The sequence below is a fragment of the Quercus suber genome, unplaced genomic scaffold (assembly GCF_002906115.3).
Source record: "Quercus suber isolate HL8 unplaced genomic scaffold, Cork oak 2.0 scaffold_24, whole genome shotgun sequence".
Lineage (NCBI taxonomy): Eukaryota > Viridiplantae > Streptophyta > Magnoliopsida > Fagales > Fagaceae > Quercus > Quercus suber.
The window spans coordinates 1,923,921-1,937,266 of NW_027069489.1; the positions used below are offsets into that span (position 1 = coordinate 1,923,921).

The window sequence follows — 13,346 nt, forward strand, 5'->3', positions numbered from 1 at the left end:
GATTCCCCAACTAAATTCAACACCTCACAAGATTTAACCATGTGGTTGAATAATTGAAAAACTAATGAATGGCAATTGTTTCAAAGTTTTGCACTTGAGCATTGGGGTGTTGACTGCTGTAACTAAATCTTTTTGTAAATATTGGTTGGTTTCACCTGGGGAGATCTTTTAGCAAAACTGACTTGTCGGAGGCTAATATAGGATAGTGACATGCTACTTTTTCAATTGAGAATGAAGTCCACAAGAGAGAAGAAGATGAAAAAATGGTCTTACTGAGTTTTGTTAGATGACCTGATACACAGTTTTGGCAGGTGGGGTCATGTCATATATCCGTGGTTTACTCCCATAGGATGGGTTAAAGGTCTTGCCTTGATAAGTTCCACATCATAAAAAAAAAAAGTAAAAAAAATGAAAAAAAAATATATATATATATATATATATTTGATAGGTACATTCTAAAATATGTATATTATATTGTATATGTATTTAAAAATATTATTATGTTGTATGTGACACGCATTAAAAAATTTGCTTAGATTCCATTTCCTCCTCCCCAAAAAAAGTTATTCTCTTTTGTATTTGTTTTTGTGATAATAAAAAATTATGTTCTATAATTATTTTAAATTATTAAAAAAGATAGACTTATACATATATCATAAGAATGTTATTATAAAATATTAATAAAGAAATAACTTGTTAGTTTCTCAAAAAAAAAAACTTAGGGCTTGTTGGTAGTAGGATTTTGTTTTTGTTTTCAAAACAATATGAAAATAATTTTCAAAAAAATGAATGTGAAACTAGTTTTCATAGAATAATTTTACATTATACATGTTTGGCTTCTACTTTTAATAACAATTTTCAAAATACTAAAAACAAAAATATAATGTTTGGGAGATCACTTTTACTTTGAAATTTTTATTGATAAAAAAATTGTTCTATAGAAAGTAACGTGTAGATGGATTATTATTTACTTCTTTACTCTCTTTTTTTTTTTTTTTTTGGATAATGATAAGTTTCAAGATTGAAGTGTGATGATCACCAATAGAACTAGTGTACTTTATTTTATTTTTTATAATGCTAAGTTTAAATTTGAAATGTGAGAATTCTTTTTGTGATAAAGATAAGCTCCTAATTTAAGAGACAGAAGAGTTTGAGAAATCTATAGAATCCACTGTTTTCAATTTATTTAAAGCTATGCCATTAAAAAAAAAAAAATCTGTATTTTGAAAACATCCTATTCACTGTTTTCAAAATCCTTAATTTAAAAAGAGTCTAAATTCAGTAAGGATAGGGTGTAAAACTAATGTTTACACCATTCAATAAGAGATTGTAACATCAGTTTTTTACTTAAAACTCAATATATACTACCACACATAATAGTATCTTAATAAACTCATAGTTAAGTTGGATTTTAAGTAGATATTAGAATTGATTGAAGTGATTGTGTCTATTCTTTAATATGTAATATAATGATGCGACATGTTAGGATTAGCAGGATAAAACTTGAGTTTTACACTACATCCTTATAGAATTTAGTCTCATTTAAAAAACATTAGCCAAACATAGATTCAAGTGCAAAACTCATCATTTCATTGTTTCCAAAAAAAAAAAAAAAAATTGTCCTATAAAAAAATTGTATTTAAATTTAAATTCTCTTACCAAAAAAATAGTCCTTATCTCTTCTCTATGTATTAAGAGGATTCAGAAAGTTAGTTATTACATTTTTGACTTACAAAAATACCTTTAATTTAATTAACTTATCCTTATTCTTAAAAAAAAATAAATAAGAAATCGACAAAAATTAATAACAAAAAAGTGAAAAAATAAAACTCTCCACAATCCCCACCTACTACTAAAAAAGAAACCCCACCCACGGTTTCCTATATAAAAAAATTAAAAAAAAAAATGTCATATATCACATTAAAAAAAAAAAAAAAAACATATTTCAATGTTATTTTAGTGTTATTTTTTAGAGCTAGCTTTTTGATACTTTCGGAATCAGTGAAAAATTATAGGCAAAAATTCAAAACTGATCCTCTAACTTTCAGTATTTTTTCATTTTAGTCTTTTAACTTTCAGTTTTGTCATTTCAGTTTTCTAACTTTCAATTTTTATTAATGTAGTATATTTCATTAGAGCTTAGTTAGCTACTACCATTAAGGGTGCTGAAACAATGCCATTTTGGCTTTTTGGCTTTTTTTTTTTTTTAATAAATTTTAAAATTAAAAGAAAATAAGAAAAATCTGTATAAAAAAAAAATTTTAAGTTGAATGACGACGTCGTTCCCCTTCCCTTGAAATCAAAACAAAGATGAATAGTTCTCAACCAAAAGACTTCAAATGTTGCTGTGGGGGGAAAGACCCAACTATACTAGTGGGCCTAAAGCCTAATGTGAAGGTTATTATATGTCTGAAGAGGCTAAAATTGTCGAGGGGTACTTCGCGTGAAAGAAGGATATATGGGGATAGGGATGGCAATTTTTGCCCGACCCGCGGGTACCCGGCCCGGCCCGACCTTAATGGGCCGGATTTTACCCGATCCGATAAGAAATAGGGTCGGGTTTGGGTTTTTAAAAAAAAACCCGAACCGGGTTCGGGTCGGATCCGGGTTTTTGTAAAAACCCGGCCCGAACCCGGACCCGGACCCGACCCGGTTATATAGATAGATAATTACTAGAATACCCTTACTATATATTGTTATAAACCCTAAAATTTCTATTCTCTCATTCCATTTCAGCTCACAGCCGCCTCTCTCATCTCTATTCTCTTCAACTCACACATCTCTCATCTCTATTCTCTCACTCACACAATCTCACTCACTCACTCACTCACTCACAAATCTGAAATCACAATCTCACTGCCGGTCCAACTCTTGCCGCAGCCACAGCCTCACCGCCGGCCTCACTGTCTCACCGCCGCCCCCCTTAAGCGCTCCCATTCTCCCTCCTCCCTGCGCCTAATATGTTCTTCTCTCTTTTTTTTTTTTTCGCCATTTCTGTTTGGGTTGTTAGGATTTGGGACCTTTGGGATCGTTTGGGTTTGGGTTCCTTTTTTTTTTTTTTTTTTGAGAATCTGGTTTGGGTTCTTGTTTGGGTTTGGGTTCTTCACTCTTTTTTTGTGATTTCTGTGATTGTGTTTGTGATTTTGAAAGGGGAAAGTATAAATCTAAATTTTTTTTTGTGTTTGTGTTTGTGTTTGTGTTAGGATTTGTGTTTGTGTTTGTGATTTTGAAAGGGAAAATACAAAATCTGAAATTTTTGTGTTTGTGTGGTGGCTACTCTGGTCCGATTAAAGAACATGATCTTAGGGATTTTGTTTTTGGGTTTCTGATTTAGGTTGATGAACATGTTTTGGGGTTTTAGGGCTTCTGGCAATTTTTTTTTTTTTTTTTTTTTTTGATTGGGTCACGGATTGGGCCCTAAAGTGGCATAGGCTAGGCGGGGCCCGTGGAGCCCGTGGGGCCCGACGGGGCGGGTTTGGGCCCCGCATAAAAAACCCGTTTATTAAACGGGTCGGGTCTGGGTTTTTGGAGTAGACCCGCGGGTCGGGTTCGGGTATGAAAAAACCCGGCCCGAACCCGACCCGTTGTCATTCCTATATGGGGATGAAGAAACTCCGTCCGAATAAAGCATCAGTGTTCCGAAGAGATCATTATCCTCGGATGTAAAGATTTTAGGTCATATAAATATCTGGGGAGGTTCGAATGAGTATACTAGTGACTTCAACAGTCTAGATAAGTTTTGGACACGCCTGGAGATAAGAGGAATGGAGAAGTATTTAAAAGGAAAAGCTGTCACCACCGCATTAAATGCGCTGCAGCAACTTTTCTGGCCGCATTTATGTGGAGAAGACCCCTGAACAGGATAACTTCAGCTACCGCCACTTACAAAAAGCTGAGGGAGATACATGACATGACATGCACTCAAACAGCTCAAACAGGGAGCTAGATGAAGAACAAGTAGACGATGAGGATGATGGGGGAGGATGCTATATAAAGAAAAATGGCCCCTAATAGAAAGGAGGGAGAAAAAAAGAAGAAAAAAAGAGAAAAAAGAGGTTTTACTGTAACTCTGAGAATTGTAACCTGTATTCAATTTATCATAAGTTTTTTCAGACTTGAACTTACTTGACTTTTACGTGTATTTTCATGTTGGTTTATACTGGGACGTTGTGATCAACCGTTATAAGCTCCACAGTCAACCTAGCTCTATCATCCACACTCTACAAATTTAGTATTTTTGGGCTTGAGCCACAAATCTTAACCTTACAGTTGCTATTTCTGAAGGTAAGAAGAAGTCCAAGATGTTCCCAATGAAGCAATGCAGGAGGTGGCTTTGGAAAAATGATGACCTTCTCGATTAAGAAATCCATCACCTTCTCAGTCTATCTCAGTCTCAATCTCTCTATCTCTGCAAATCAGTCTTCATCTCGGTCTCTCTCTCAAACTTGGTCTCTTTCTCAACTCTCTCTCTCTCTCTTAAACCAACCTATTATCCCCAAATTTATGTAATTAGGGATTTGGGCGTCATACCATCGTGTTCTTTGTTTTGATTTTAGGGGAAGGGCAATGACGTTAATTTTTTTTTTTTTTACAAATTTTTCTTATTTTCTTTTAATTTCAAAATTTATATATTAAAAAAAAAAAAAAGCCAAAACTGCGTCGTTTCAACACCCTTAACGGTAACAGTTAATTGAGCTCTAACGGAACACTACATTGAAAAAAATTAAAAGTTAAAAGTCTGAAATAACGAAATTGAAAGTTAGAGGATTAAAATAAAAAAAGGTTAAAAGTTAAAGGGTTAGTTTTAAATTTTTGCCAAAATTATAATACTAATGAAAAAAATAAAAAAATAAAAGCCTCGAACAGGCGCGGTATCTACAGTTTTTTAAGTCTTTTCGCGGGCAACATGAAATTGTGGCTCCGAGTGTATTGCATTCGCGCCTTCCTTTTAAAAAAAAAAAAAAAACAACAACAACAACAACACTAAAAAGGTCGAACACAAAGTTCGTCGTTGATTGAGAGAGATCGACATTGGCGACGGCAATGTCATCGCCGAGAAAAAAGCATTCTAATGTATATAAATACACACTCAATCGAACCCTAAAAGTCTCCGTAACTCATTTTCCTTTACTCTCTCAGCCGCTTCACCAGCGCCACCATCATATACTGAGGTAATCCTCTCTCTCTCTCTCTCTCTAAAATATAGAAAAGTTACATTCTTTTACCTTAATTACTCTTTTTGGTTTCTGGGTTCTCTATTTTTTGTCGTTTGTCCTTGTTTTCAGTGAACAACAAAAACTAGCTAATGGGTATGTGATTTTAGTCATATTTGTGAAACTATGCAATGTGTTTGTGCTCTTTATATCATTATCTTGCTGACTTGCTTTGTAATTCTTTTGTTTTGATTTTTGGTCTGTCATGTATAAATGGAAGCATGTGTCTCTGCTTATTGTTTTTCTTCTTCTCGCATTTTGATATGTCATAGTGAATCAGCAAATGTGTAAGAGTCCTAGACAAAAATTTGGAAACAAAAACAAAAGGTCAGAGATGCTAGAATAATGATTAAATTAACTATTTCTTGGGAGAATCTGTAATTTTTTATGGTATTAGGGAGAACCTTGTCTCCACTTTAACTCACATTTAGGAGGACCCTACGTATTAAGAGAAAGTCTAGGCTCACCCTGTCGGGGAGTGTTAAAATTTTTATTAAATGTTTAAGTTAACGATTTTCTAATTGCTTAAGCATTTAGGACAATTGGTAATTTATCGAGCGAAGAACATGACATGAAATAAAGAGCAAAGAGTATCTCATATTTCTAATAATTTGAAATTTGAATGAGTTTTCCTCATTGTACTCTTATTGCTTTGTATTTTTTATTTTAGGCATGTCATATACAAATGGATGCATGTGTTCCTTCCTATTGGTTTTTTTGTTTTCGCATTTTGATAATGTATAACGTGTCTTAGGAAAACTAAGAGAGTATGGAGGGTGTGGATGCAAGTTCTTTGATACATAACGCCAAGAACCAAAAGCTTAGCAAAGAACATGATGTGGGTGAAAGTGAAAATAGAATAAGCAATCTGACAGATACAATTGCTCAACACATCCTGTCCTTCCTTCCAACAAAAGATGCTGCTAAAACTAGTATACTATCAAAGAGGTGGACGTACCTATGGTTGTCAATTCCAGTTCTTGATTTTCATGATGGGGCAAATCATTATTCTGATTCTGATGAGCCACCATATAAGAGGAAACACTTCATGGATATTGTGGAAAGAGTTCTTTTGCTCCGTGATTACTCAACCATAACAAACTTTTCACTCACATGCAATGTGCTATATGATTCGACTCGCATTAATACGTGGATATCTGCTGTAGTGAAGTGTAAGGTTCAAGTTTTAAATATTCGCCTTTATAAAATTCGAGAACCATTCATATTGCCTTGTTGCCTATTTACCTGTGAATCATTACAAGAGTTAAAACTCAATATTTATTATCCTCTCAAGCTTCCTTCTTTTGTATCATTTTCAAGTCTCAAGATCTTGACACTTATCCGCATTGTATTTCCGGATGATCATTCTGCACAAATGCTCTTTAAAGTTTGCTCCATCTTGGAGGAGTTGCATTTAATTTCTTGCAGTTGGGAGAATGTCAAGGCTGTTTGTATTTCTAGCCCCAGGATTCATAAATTGCACATAGAAGACAAAGAACCTCCACCCAGTTATGTTACGGATGATGAGGATGATGATATGGATGGTGAGAATAATTCAGTTGACCAGAATGATGATTCAGATGATGAGAGTGATAACATAGATGATCAGAATAATCCAGTTTATCAGAATGATGACATAGATGATCAACATAGTTCGGATGATCAAAGTGATGATACAGATGATCAGAGTGATTCAGGTGGTTGTCAGTTTGCGGTGTTTGGGACTAGTCTGAAGTACTTCTCTTACTTCGGTGGATTTTTTCTTGATTGTTATATTCAAGACTCATCCTCAATACTGGAAGCAGAACTTATGGCATGCTATAGTGACAGGAAAATTGATTATCGTGCATTTAAGCTTCTCAGGGGGCTCTCTAATGCCAAGAGCCTAAAACTAGATCAGTTTGCAGTTAAGGTATGTTGCTATTTTTTTATTAGATGAAATATTTTTCCCTGATTTTATTATTGTTCCTAAGAGGTTCATCTGAATTCCTGATGTGTGCATTGTGATATTTGTGCTAGGCCCTCGACGACGAGTTAGTAGCCCATCTGCCTGTGTTTAATAGTTTGACCCGTGTACATTTTGATTGGGTGGTCTTGTTTTACAGTCGTCAAGTACTGCTGTCCATGCTCCAGAAGTTTCCTTGTCTTTCTTCCCTTAAGTTTGAAGGGGTAACTCTGCTAGAACCTAAACTTCTTTTTTAACCATTATTTTCTATTATAATTACAACTTAAATTTGTGTTCTTTGTTATCCATGTAGTTGTCATTCATGTTCCGCTATTTTGGAACATATGATTGGACTTTGGATCCCGTGCCTGGATGTTTTTTGACACACCTCAAGACCATTGAAATCTCTATGTTTTGTGGATCAGAAATTGAGCTACATGCAGTTAGGATTTTGCTTAAAAGTGCAACAGTCTTAGAGAAGATTGTTATTTCCTTTAATCCCTGGGAATTAAAAGATGCTGATGGCTTAAAGAAGCAACAGGAGGCTCATGAACAAATACTATCTTTTCCTAGAGCATCATTGAATTGTCTTATAGCCATATCTTGTCCACCAAAAGAGAAGAAACGCCTCGAGTTCTTCTTATGAGCCTTCTGCTGGTTTCAACTTTTAAAATAAGAATATGGCTGACTATTTCATGGTATAACAAAATTGAATGACATGTTTAGCAATTAGCATCTACTCTTTCACATACACGGTCTAGAAATTACAGTTATGGAATTCTCTTCTTCTCTGCTGGATTGATAATTAGTTTTAGTTTTCCAAGCTTGATTTGTGCTTGATGTTATGTTTTTGGTATGTTTGCATCAGCCTGCCTTTTGGAACTCCATGCCATTTGTAAAATACAAATACTAATCTGCATATGAAATTCATTATCTTTTTAATTGAATACCTGTTTAAATAATTCTATTCAAAATTTTCCTTTGGCTAGTGAAGCCACTGGAGATCAAATCCTGATTCTGGTGCCATCACAAGGGTAGAGGAGCCTATAGGCGAAAAGGACATTTACAATTATTGCATGCAGCTTAACTTTGGTTAGAAAGAGAATTGACTTGGTTATGATAGTTTTGTGGAAGCCTGTAAGGGCTTTTTGTGAGACTCTGACCTAGAAGTACTGCATCAACTCGATCCCCTTTTGCTGTCCATATATCAATGCTAGATCAAACCAAGATTTTTGCATTCTGTGGCACATAACAGGACTCTTGAATCTTGATATAAATAAAGTGATGGTTGGCAACACTAGAATGTTGGCAGAAGATTAAGAAACTACTTGCGAATTACCAGATAGAAAAGCAACTGTTGGAGTCGGAGAGGGAGAGTCAGCCAAAAAAAAAGTTTCACTTTCATAGATCATGATTATATTTAATTTTTCAAGCTATGGTTTTCTTTTTGTGATAATTTGATAGTTGAGAATGTAGATTTGAATCCTGTATATTTTCATTGGAAATACCAAATGTTCTAGTTAAACAACAAAACTCTTGGCTCTAAACTATGATTTAGTGATAGTTTATGAATAACTTATTTAGCTGAAATTGAAATTTTTTTGCTAAAAGTGTAGAAAAAAAAAGTTAAAAGTTAGCTGAATAGTACAATAAGGTCGATGAATAGTACCAAAAAGAACAATGAAGCTCATGAATAGTACTAAAAAGAAGCTAAAAACTCAAATAAACTGAAGCAAATAAGCGCATTTTAAACAGACTCTTAAAAATTTCTACAAAAATTTTTCCATTTTTCCCCCTACCAAAACCATTGCTTCCCCTACTTTGTACTTAATATATATACACACACACACTACTATTACTACTATTTAAGGGGCTTTTCATGATTAGACCGATTTTTTTTTGCTCTAAAATACCCTTACACCCTTAGGTTTAAGTAGAGATAAAACTAAAATATAGTCTGGTAAAATTACATGTCTAATTTGCACTAAAACATTGCCTACAAAATAGAAACACTCTTCCACTAACTCACTTCTTCAAAATAACTATATGTTTATTGTTTTTTTTTTTTTAATATAGAAAAATAAGTTAAAAGGTTTTCAAATTGCTCTTCTATTTTTTTTTTTTTTTTTGGTAAAGGTTAATAATTTGCATTCATTATAATTTGAAATTACTGCATTTTTTAATCACAAAACTACTTAGGAGTGTGATGAGTGTTTTGTATTTTGGATAAAGTAATTTACTCATAACACCCTTAGATTTGAAAAATGTAGTAATCTCAAATTATAATAGGTTCAAATTATAACTTTTACACAAAAAAAAAAAATAGAAGAGTCTCTGAGTATGCGCGTGAAGCTAGTATATATATATATATATATCACTTTTTTTATTCAAATTTCTAATATTCCCTGTATATATGTGTGTGTCTATTTATTTATTTTAATTAATGCTCCATTGAGTCCATTCACCATATTGCATATACGGATACCTCCAGAAAGGGGGAAAAAGATGGTATTTAAATTTTAAAGTGCAACTTAAAAAAATTGTATTTTAAAGTCTTTCGCGGCAACATGAAATTTTTGGCTCCAAGCCTCCAACTGCCTTCCTTAAATGGAGGCGCAAAGCAAAAACAACATTAAAAAAGTTATCTTTGCAAGAAACCAATCCTATATGTATAAATAGAAAATACACACTATCAAAACTGAATTAGAAGAAATTAATAAAAGTCTCTTTTAACTCTCTCTCGGTCTCAGCGACTTCAATAGCACCACCTTCATGCACGGAGGTATTCTCTCTCTTTCTCTCTCTCTGAAATATAAAAAGTTACATTCTTTTAGCTTAATTACTCAATTTGGTTTCTGGGTTCCTGGTATAGTTCGGTGTAGCCAAGGCTGCTTCTAAATAGTCAATTGTATTTGTTGTTTTGGAGAACAACAAAACCTGTCAATTGGGTATGTAATTTTTGTCAAAAAAGGGGCAGATAAAATGGGATATGGGGCAAGAGGACCTCATATTTGTGAAAAATGCAATGTGTTTGTGCTCTTTATATCCTCTTCTTGCTGACTTGTTTTGTATTTCTTTTGTTTTTAGTTTTTATTTATTTATTTTGGTATGTTATTTATAAATGGGTGCACGAGTCCCTGCCTATTGTTTTTCTTATTCTGGCATTTTGATATGTCATAGTGAATCAGAAGGATGTTTAAAGTGTCCAAGACCAAATTTTAGAAACAAAAACAAAAGGTCAACGATTTTATAATAATTATTAAATTCACCCTTTCCCAATGGCCAAGCTTTTGGGACAATATATAATTTATCATGGTTTTAGAGAAAGTGCTCTTGACTTTCAAAATTTGCCTCTGCTTTACCTCCCACATAAGAATTTGAAAGTCCCACATGTTGGGCCTTACTTATTAAGAGGAAGTATAGGCTAACACATGAAGGAGGAGTGTTAAATGTTTGATTAAATGATTAAATTCACAAATTTCTAACAGCCTAAGCTTTTGGAACAATTGGAAAATTATCAAGTGAAGAACATGACATGAGTCAATGTGATGAGATGAGATACAGAGCAAGGAGTATCTCATAATTGTAATAATCTGTTCAAATTTGAATAAATTTTCCTCGTTGAATTCTTATTACTTTGTATTTTATTTTTCTTTTGGCGTCATGTACAATTGGATGCATGTGTTCCTTCCCATTAGTTTTTTTTGTTTTAGCACTTTGATAATGTATAATGTGTCTTAGGCAAACTAAAAGACTATGGAGAGAATGGATGTAAGTTCTTCAATATGTAACACCAAGAACCAAAAGTTTAGCAAAGAACATGATGTGGGTGAAGGTGAAAATAGAATAGGCAATCTGGCTGATGCAATTGTTCAACACATCCTGTCCTTCCTTCCAACAAAAGATGCTGCTAAAACTAGTATACTATCAAATAGGTGGAAATACCTATGGTTGTCAGTCTCAGTTCTTGATTTTCATGATGGGGCATATCATTTTACTGATGCTGAAGAGCCACCACGTAAAAGGAAGCTCTTTATGGATTTTGTGGAAAGAGTTCTTTTGCTTCGTGAACCCTCAACCATAACAAACTTCTCACTCACATGCAATGTTCTATCTGATTCGTCTCGCATTACTACGTGGATATCTGCTGCAGTGAAGCATACGGTTCAAGTATTAAATATTCGCCTTTATAAAATTGGAGAACCATTCATGTTGCCTAGTTGCCTTTTTAATTGTGAATCATTACAAGAGTTACATCTCAACATATTCAATCTTCTTGAGCTTCCTTCTTTTGTATCATTCTCAAATCTCAAGATCTTGACTCTTATCCGCATTGTATTTCCGGATGATCATTCAGCACAAAAGCTCTTTAAAGTTTGCTCCATCTTGGAGGAGTTGTATTTAATTTTTTGTAGTTGGGAGAATGTCAAGGCTGTTTGTATTTCCAGTCCCAAGATTCAGAAATTGTACATACAAGAAAAAGATCCTTCATATTGTAATGATACGGATGATGAGGATGGTGAGAATAATTCAGTTGACCAGAATAATGATTCAGATAATGAGAGTGATAACATAGATGATCAGAATAGTCCGGTTTACCTTAATGATGACATAGATGACGTACATAGTTCAGATGAACAAAGTGATGATGCAGATGATCAATGTGATTCAGATGGTTGTCAGTTTGCGGTTTTTGGGACCAGTCTGAAGTACTTTTCTTACATGGGTGATTTTGTTCATGGTTGTCACATTCAAGACTCATCCTCAATCGTTGAAGCACATCTTCAGGCATATAATGGAGCCAGAGAAATTGGTTATCGTGCATTGAAGCTCCTTTGGGGGCTCTCTAATGCCAAGAGCCTAGAACTAGATGACAATGCAGTTGAGGTATGTTTATTACCTGAACTGGATGAAATATTTTTCCTTTGATTTTGTTCATTTTATCCAATTATTTTCCTAAGAGGTTCATCTGAGTTTCTTTTAAATTATGATATTTGTGTTAGTCTCTTGCTGATGCAGACGAATTATTAGACCATCTGCCTATGTTTTATAGTTTGACTCATATACATATTGATTGGGCGGTCTTGATCTACAAAGAACAACGTGAAGCACTACTGACCATACTCCGGAAGTCACCTTCTCTTTCTTCCCTTAAGTTTGAAGGGGTAACTCTGCTAGAACTTAATCTCTCTCTTTTTTCTTTTTTCTTTTTGTGTGTGTGTTTCTGACTAGCATAAACAATTGCTATTACAACTTAAATTTGTATTCTTTGTTATCCATGTAGTTGTCATGCATGCTCTGCTATTCTGGAACATATGATTGGACTTTGGATCCTGTGCCTGGATGTTTCTTGACACACCTCAAGACCATTGAAATCTCTATGTTTAATGAATCAGAAATTGAGCTACTTGCAGTTAAGATTTTGCTTAAAAGTGCAACAATCTTAGAGAAGATGGTTATTTCCTTTAATCCCTGGCAATTTGAAGACGCGGATGGCTTAAAGAAGCAACAGGAGGTTCAGGAACAAATACTATCTTTTCCTAGAGGGTCCTCGAGTTGTCTTATAGCTATATCTTGTCCACCGAAGAAGAAGAAAAAAATTGAGTTCTGTTAACCCTTCTGATGGTTCCAACTTTTCAAATAAGAACATGGCTTGCTATTTCATGGTATAACAAAATTGAATGACATGTTAGGCGCCTACCTTTTCACATGCTAGGTCTGTAAATTACTGTTATGGAATTCTCTTCTTTGCTGGATTGAAAATTAATTTTAAGATCCTCCAAACATTAGTGCATGTCTGCTTGATGTTATGTTTTTGGTATGGTTGTCATCTGTCTGGCTTTTTCGGAAGTCCATGCCGTTTCTAAAATACAAATCAAAATCAGCATATGAAATTCATGTAACTTTTTTAATTGAATATCTGTTTAAATAATTTCATTCAGCCTCTTCTTCTGGCTAGTGAAGCCACTGGAGATCAAACCGCTGTCATGGAGCCATCACAAAGGTGGTGCATGCAGCTTAACTTGCGTTATAAAGAGAAACGACTTGGTTATGATAGTGTTGTTGGTGCTGTGTTTTGGTCTAGGGGATATCTTTGGTGGATGTATAGTAGTCTACTTACTAGTCTCTTCCAACAGGCTTGTTTTGTGGAAGCCTGAAAGGGCTTTTTGTGAGACTGAAACCTAGAA

General features: G+C 34.1%; 2 protein-coding genes across 2 annotated transcripts; both read left to right on the plus strand.

The window, feature by feature from the left end:
* The first annotated feature begins 4,971 nt into the window (after positions 1 to 4,971).
* On the plus strand, positions 4,972 to 8,077 carry LOC112010850 (F-box/FBD/LRR-repeat protein At5g56420). Its single transcript, XM_024043220.2, has 4 exons — positions 4,972 to 5,171; positions 5,968 to 7,125; positions 7,233 to 7,382; positions 7,472 to 8,077. Exons 2-4 carry the CDS (start codon positions 5,983 to 5,985, stop codon positions 7,802 to 7,804), a joined length of 1,626 nt encoding a protein of 541 aa, XP_023898988.2. The 5' UTR covers positions 4,972 to 5,171; positions 5,968 to 5,982; the 3' UTR covers positions 7,805 to 8,077.
* Positions 8,078 to 9,819: 1,742 nt separating this feature from the next.
* LOC112010854 (F-box/FBD/LRR-repeat protein At5g56420) lies at positions 9,820 to 12,950 on the plus strand. The gene is made up of 4 exons (XM_024043224.2): positions 9,820 to 9,940; positions 10,900 to 12,045; positions 12,162 to 12,323; positions 12,443 to 12,950. Exons 2-4 carry the CDS (start codon positions 10,915 to 10,917, stop codon positions 12,770 to 12,772), a joined length of 1,623 nt encoding a protein of 540 aa, XP_023898992.2. The 5' UTR covers positions 9,820 to 9,940; positions 10,900 to 10,914; the 3' UTR covers positions 12,773 to 12,950.
* Positions 12,951 to 13,346: the final 396 nt, after the last annotated feature.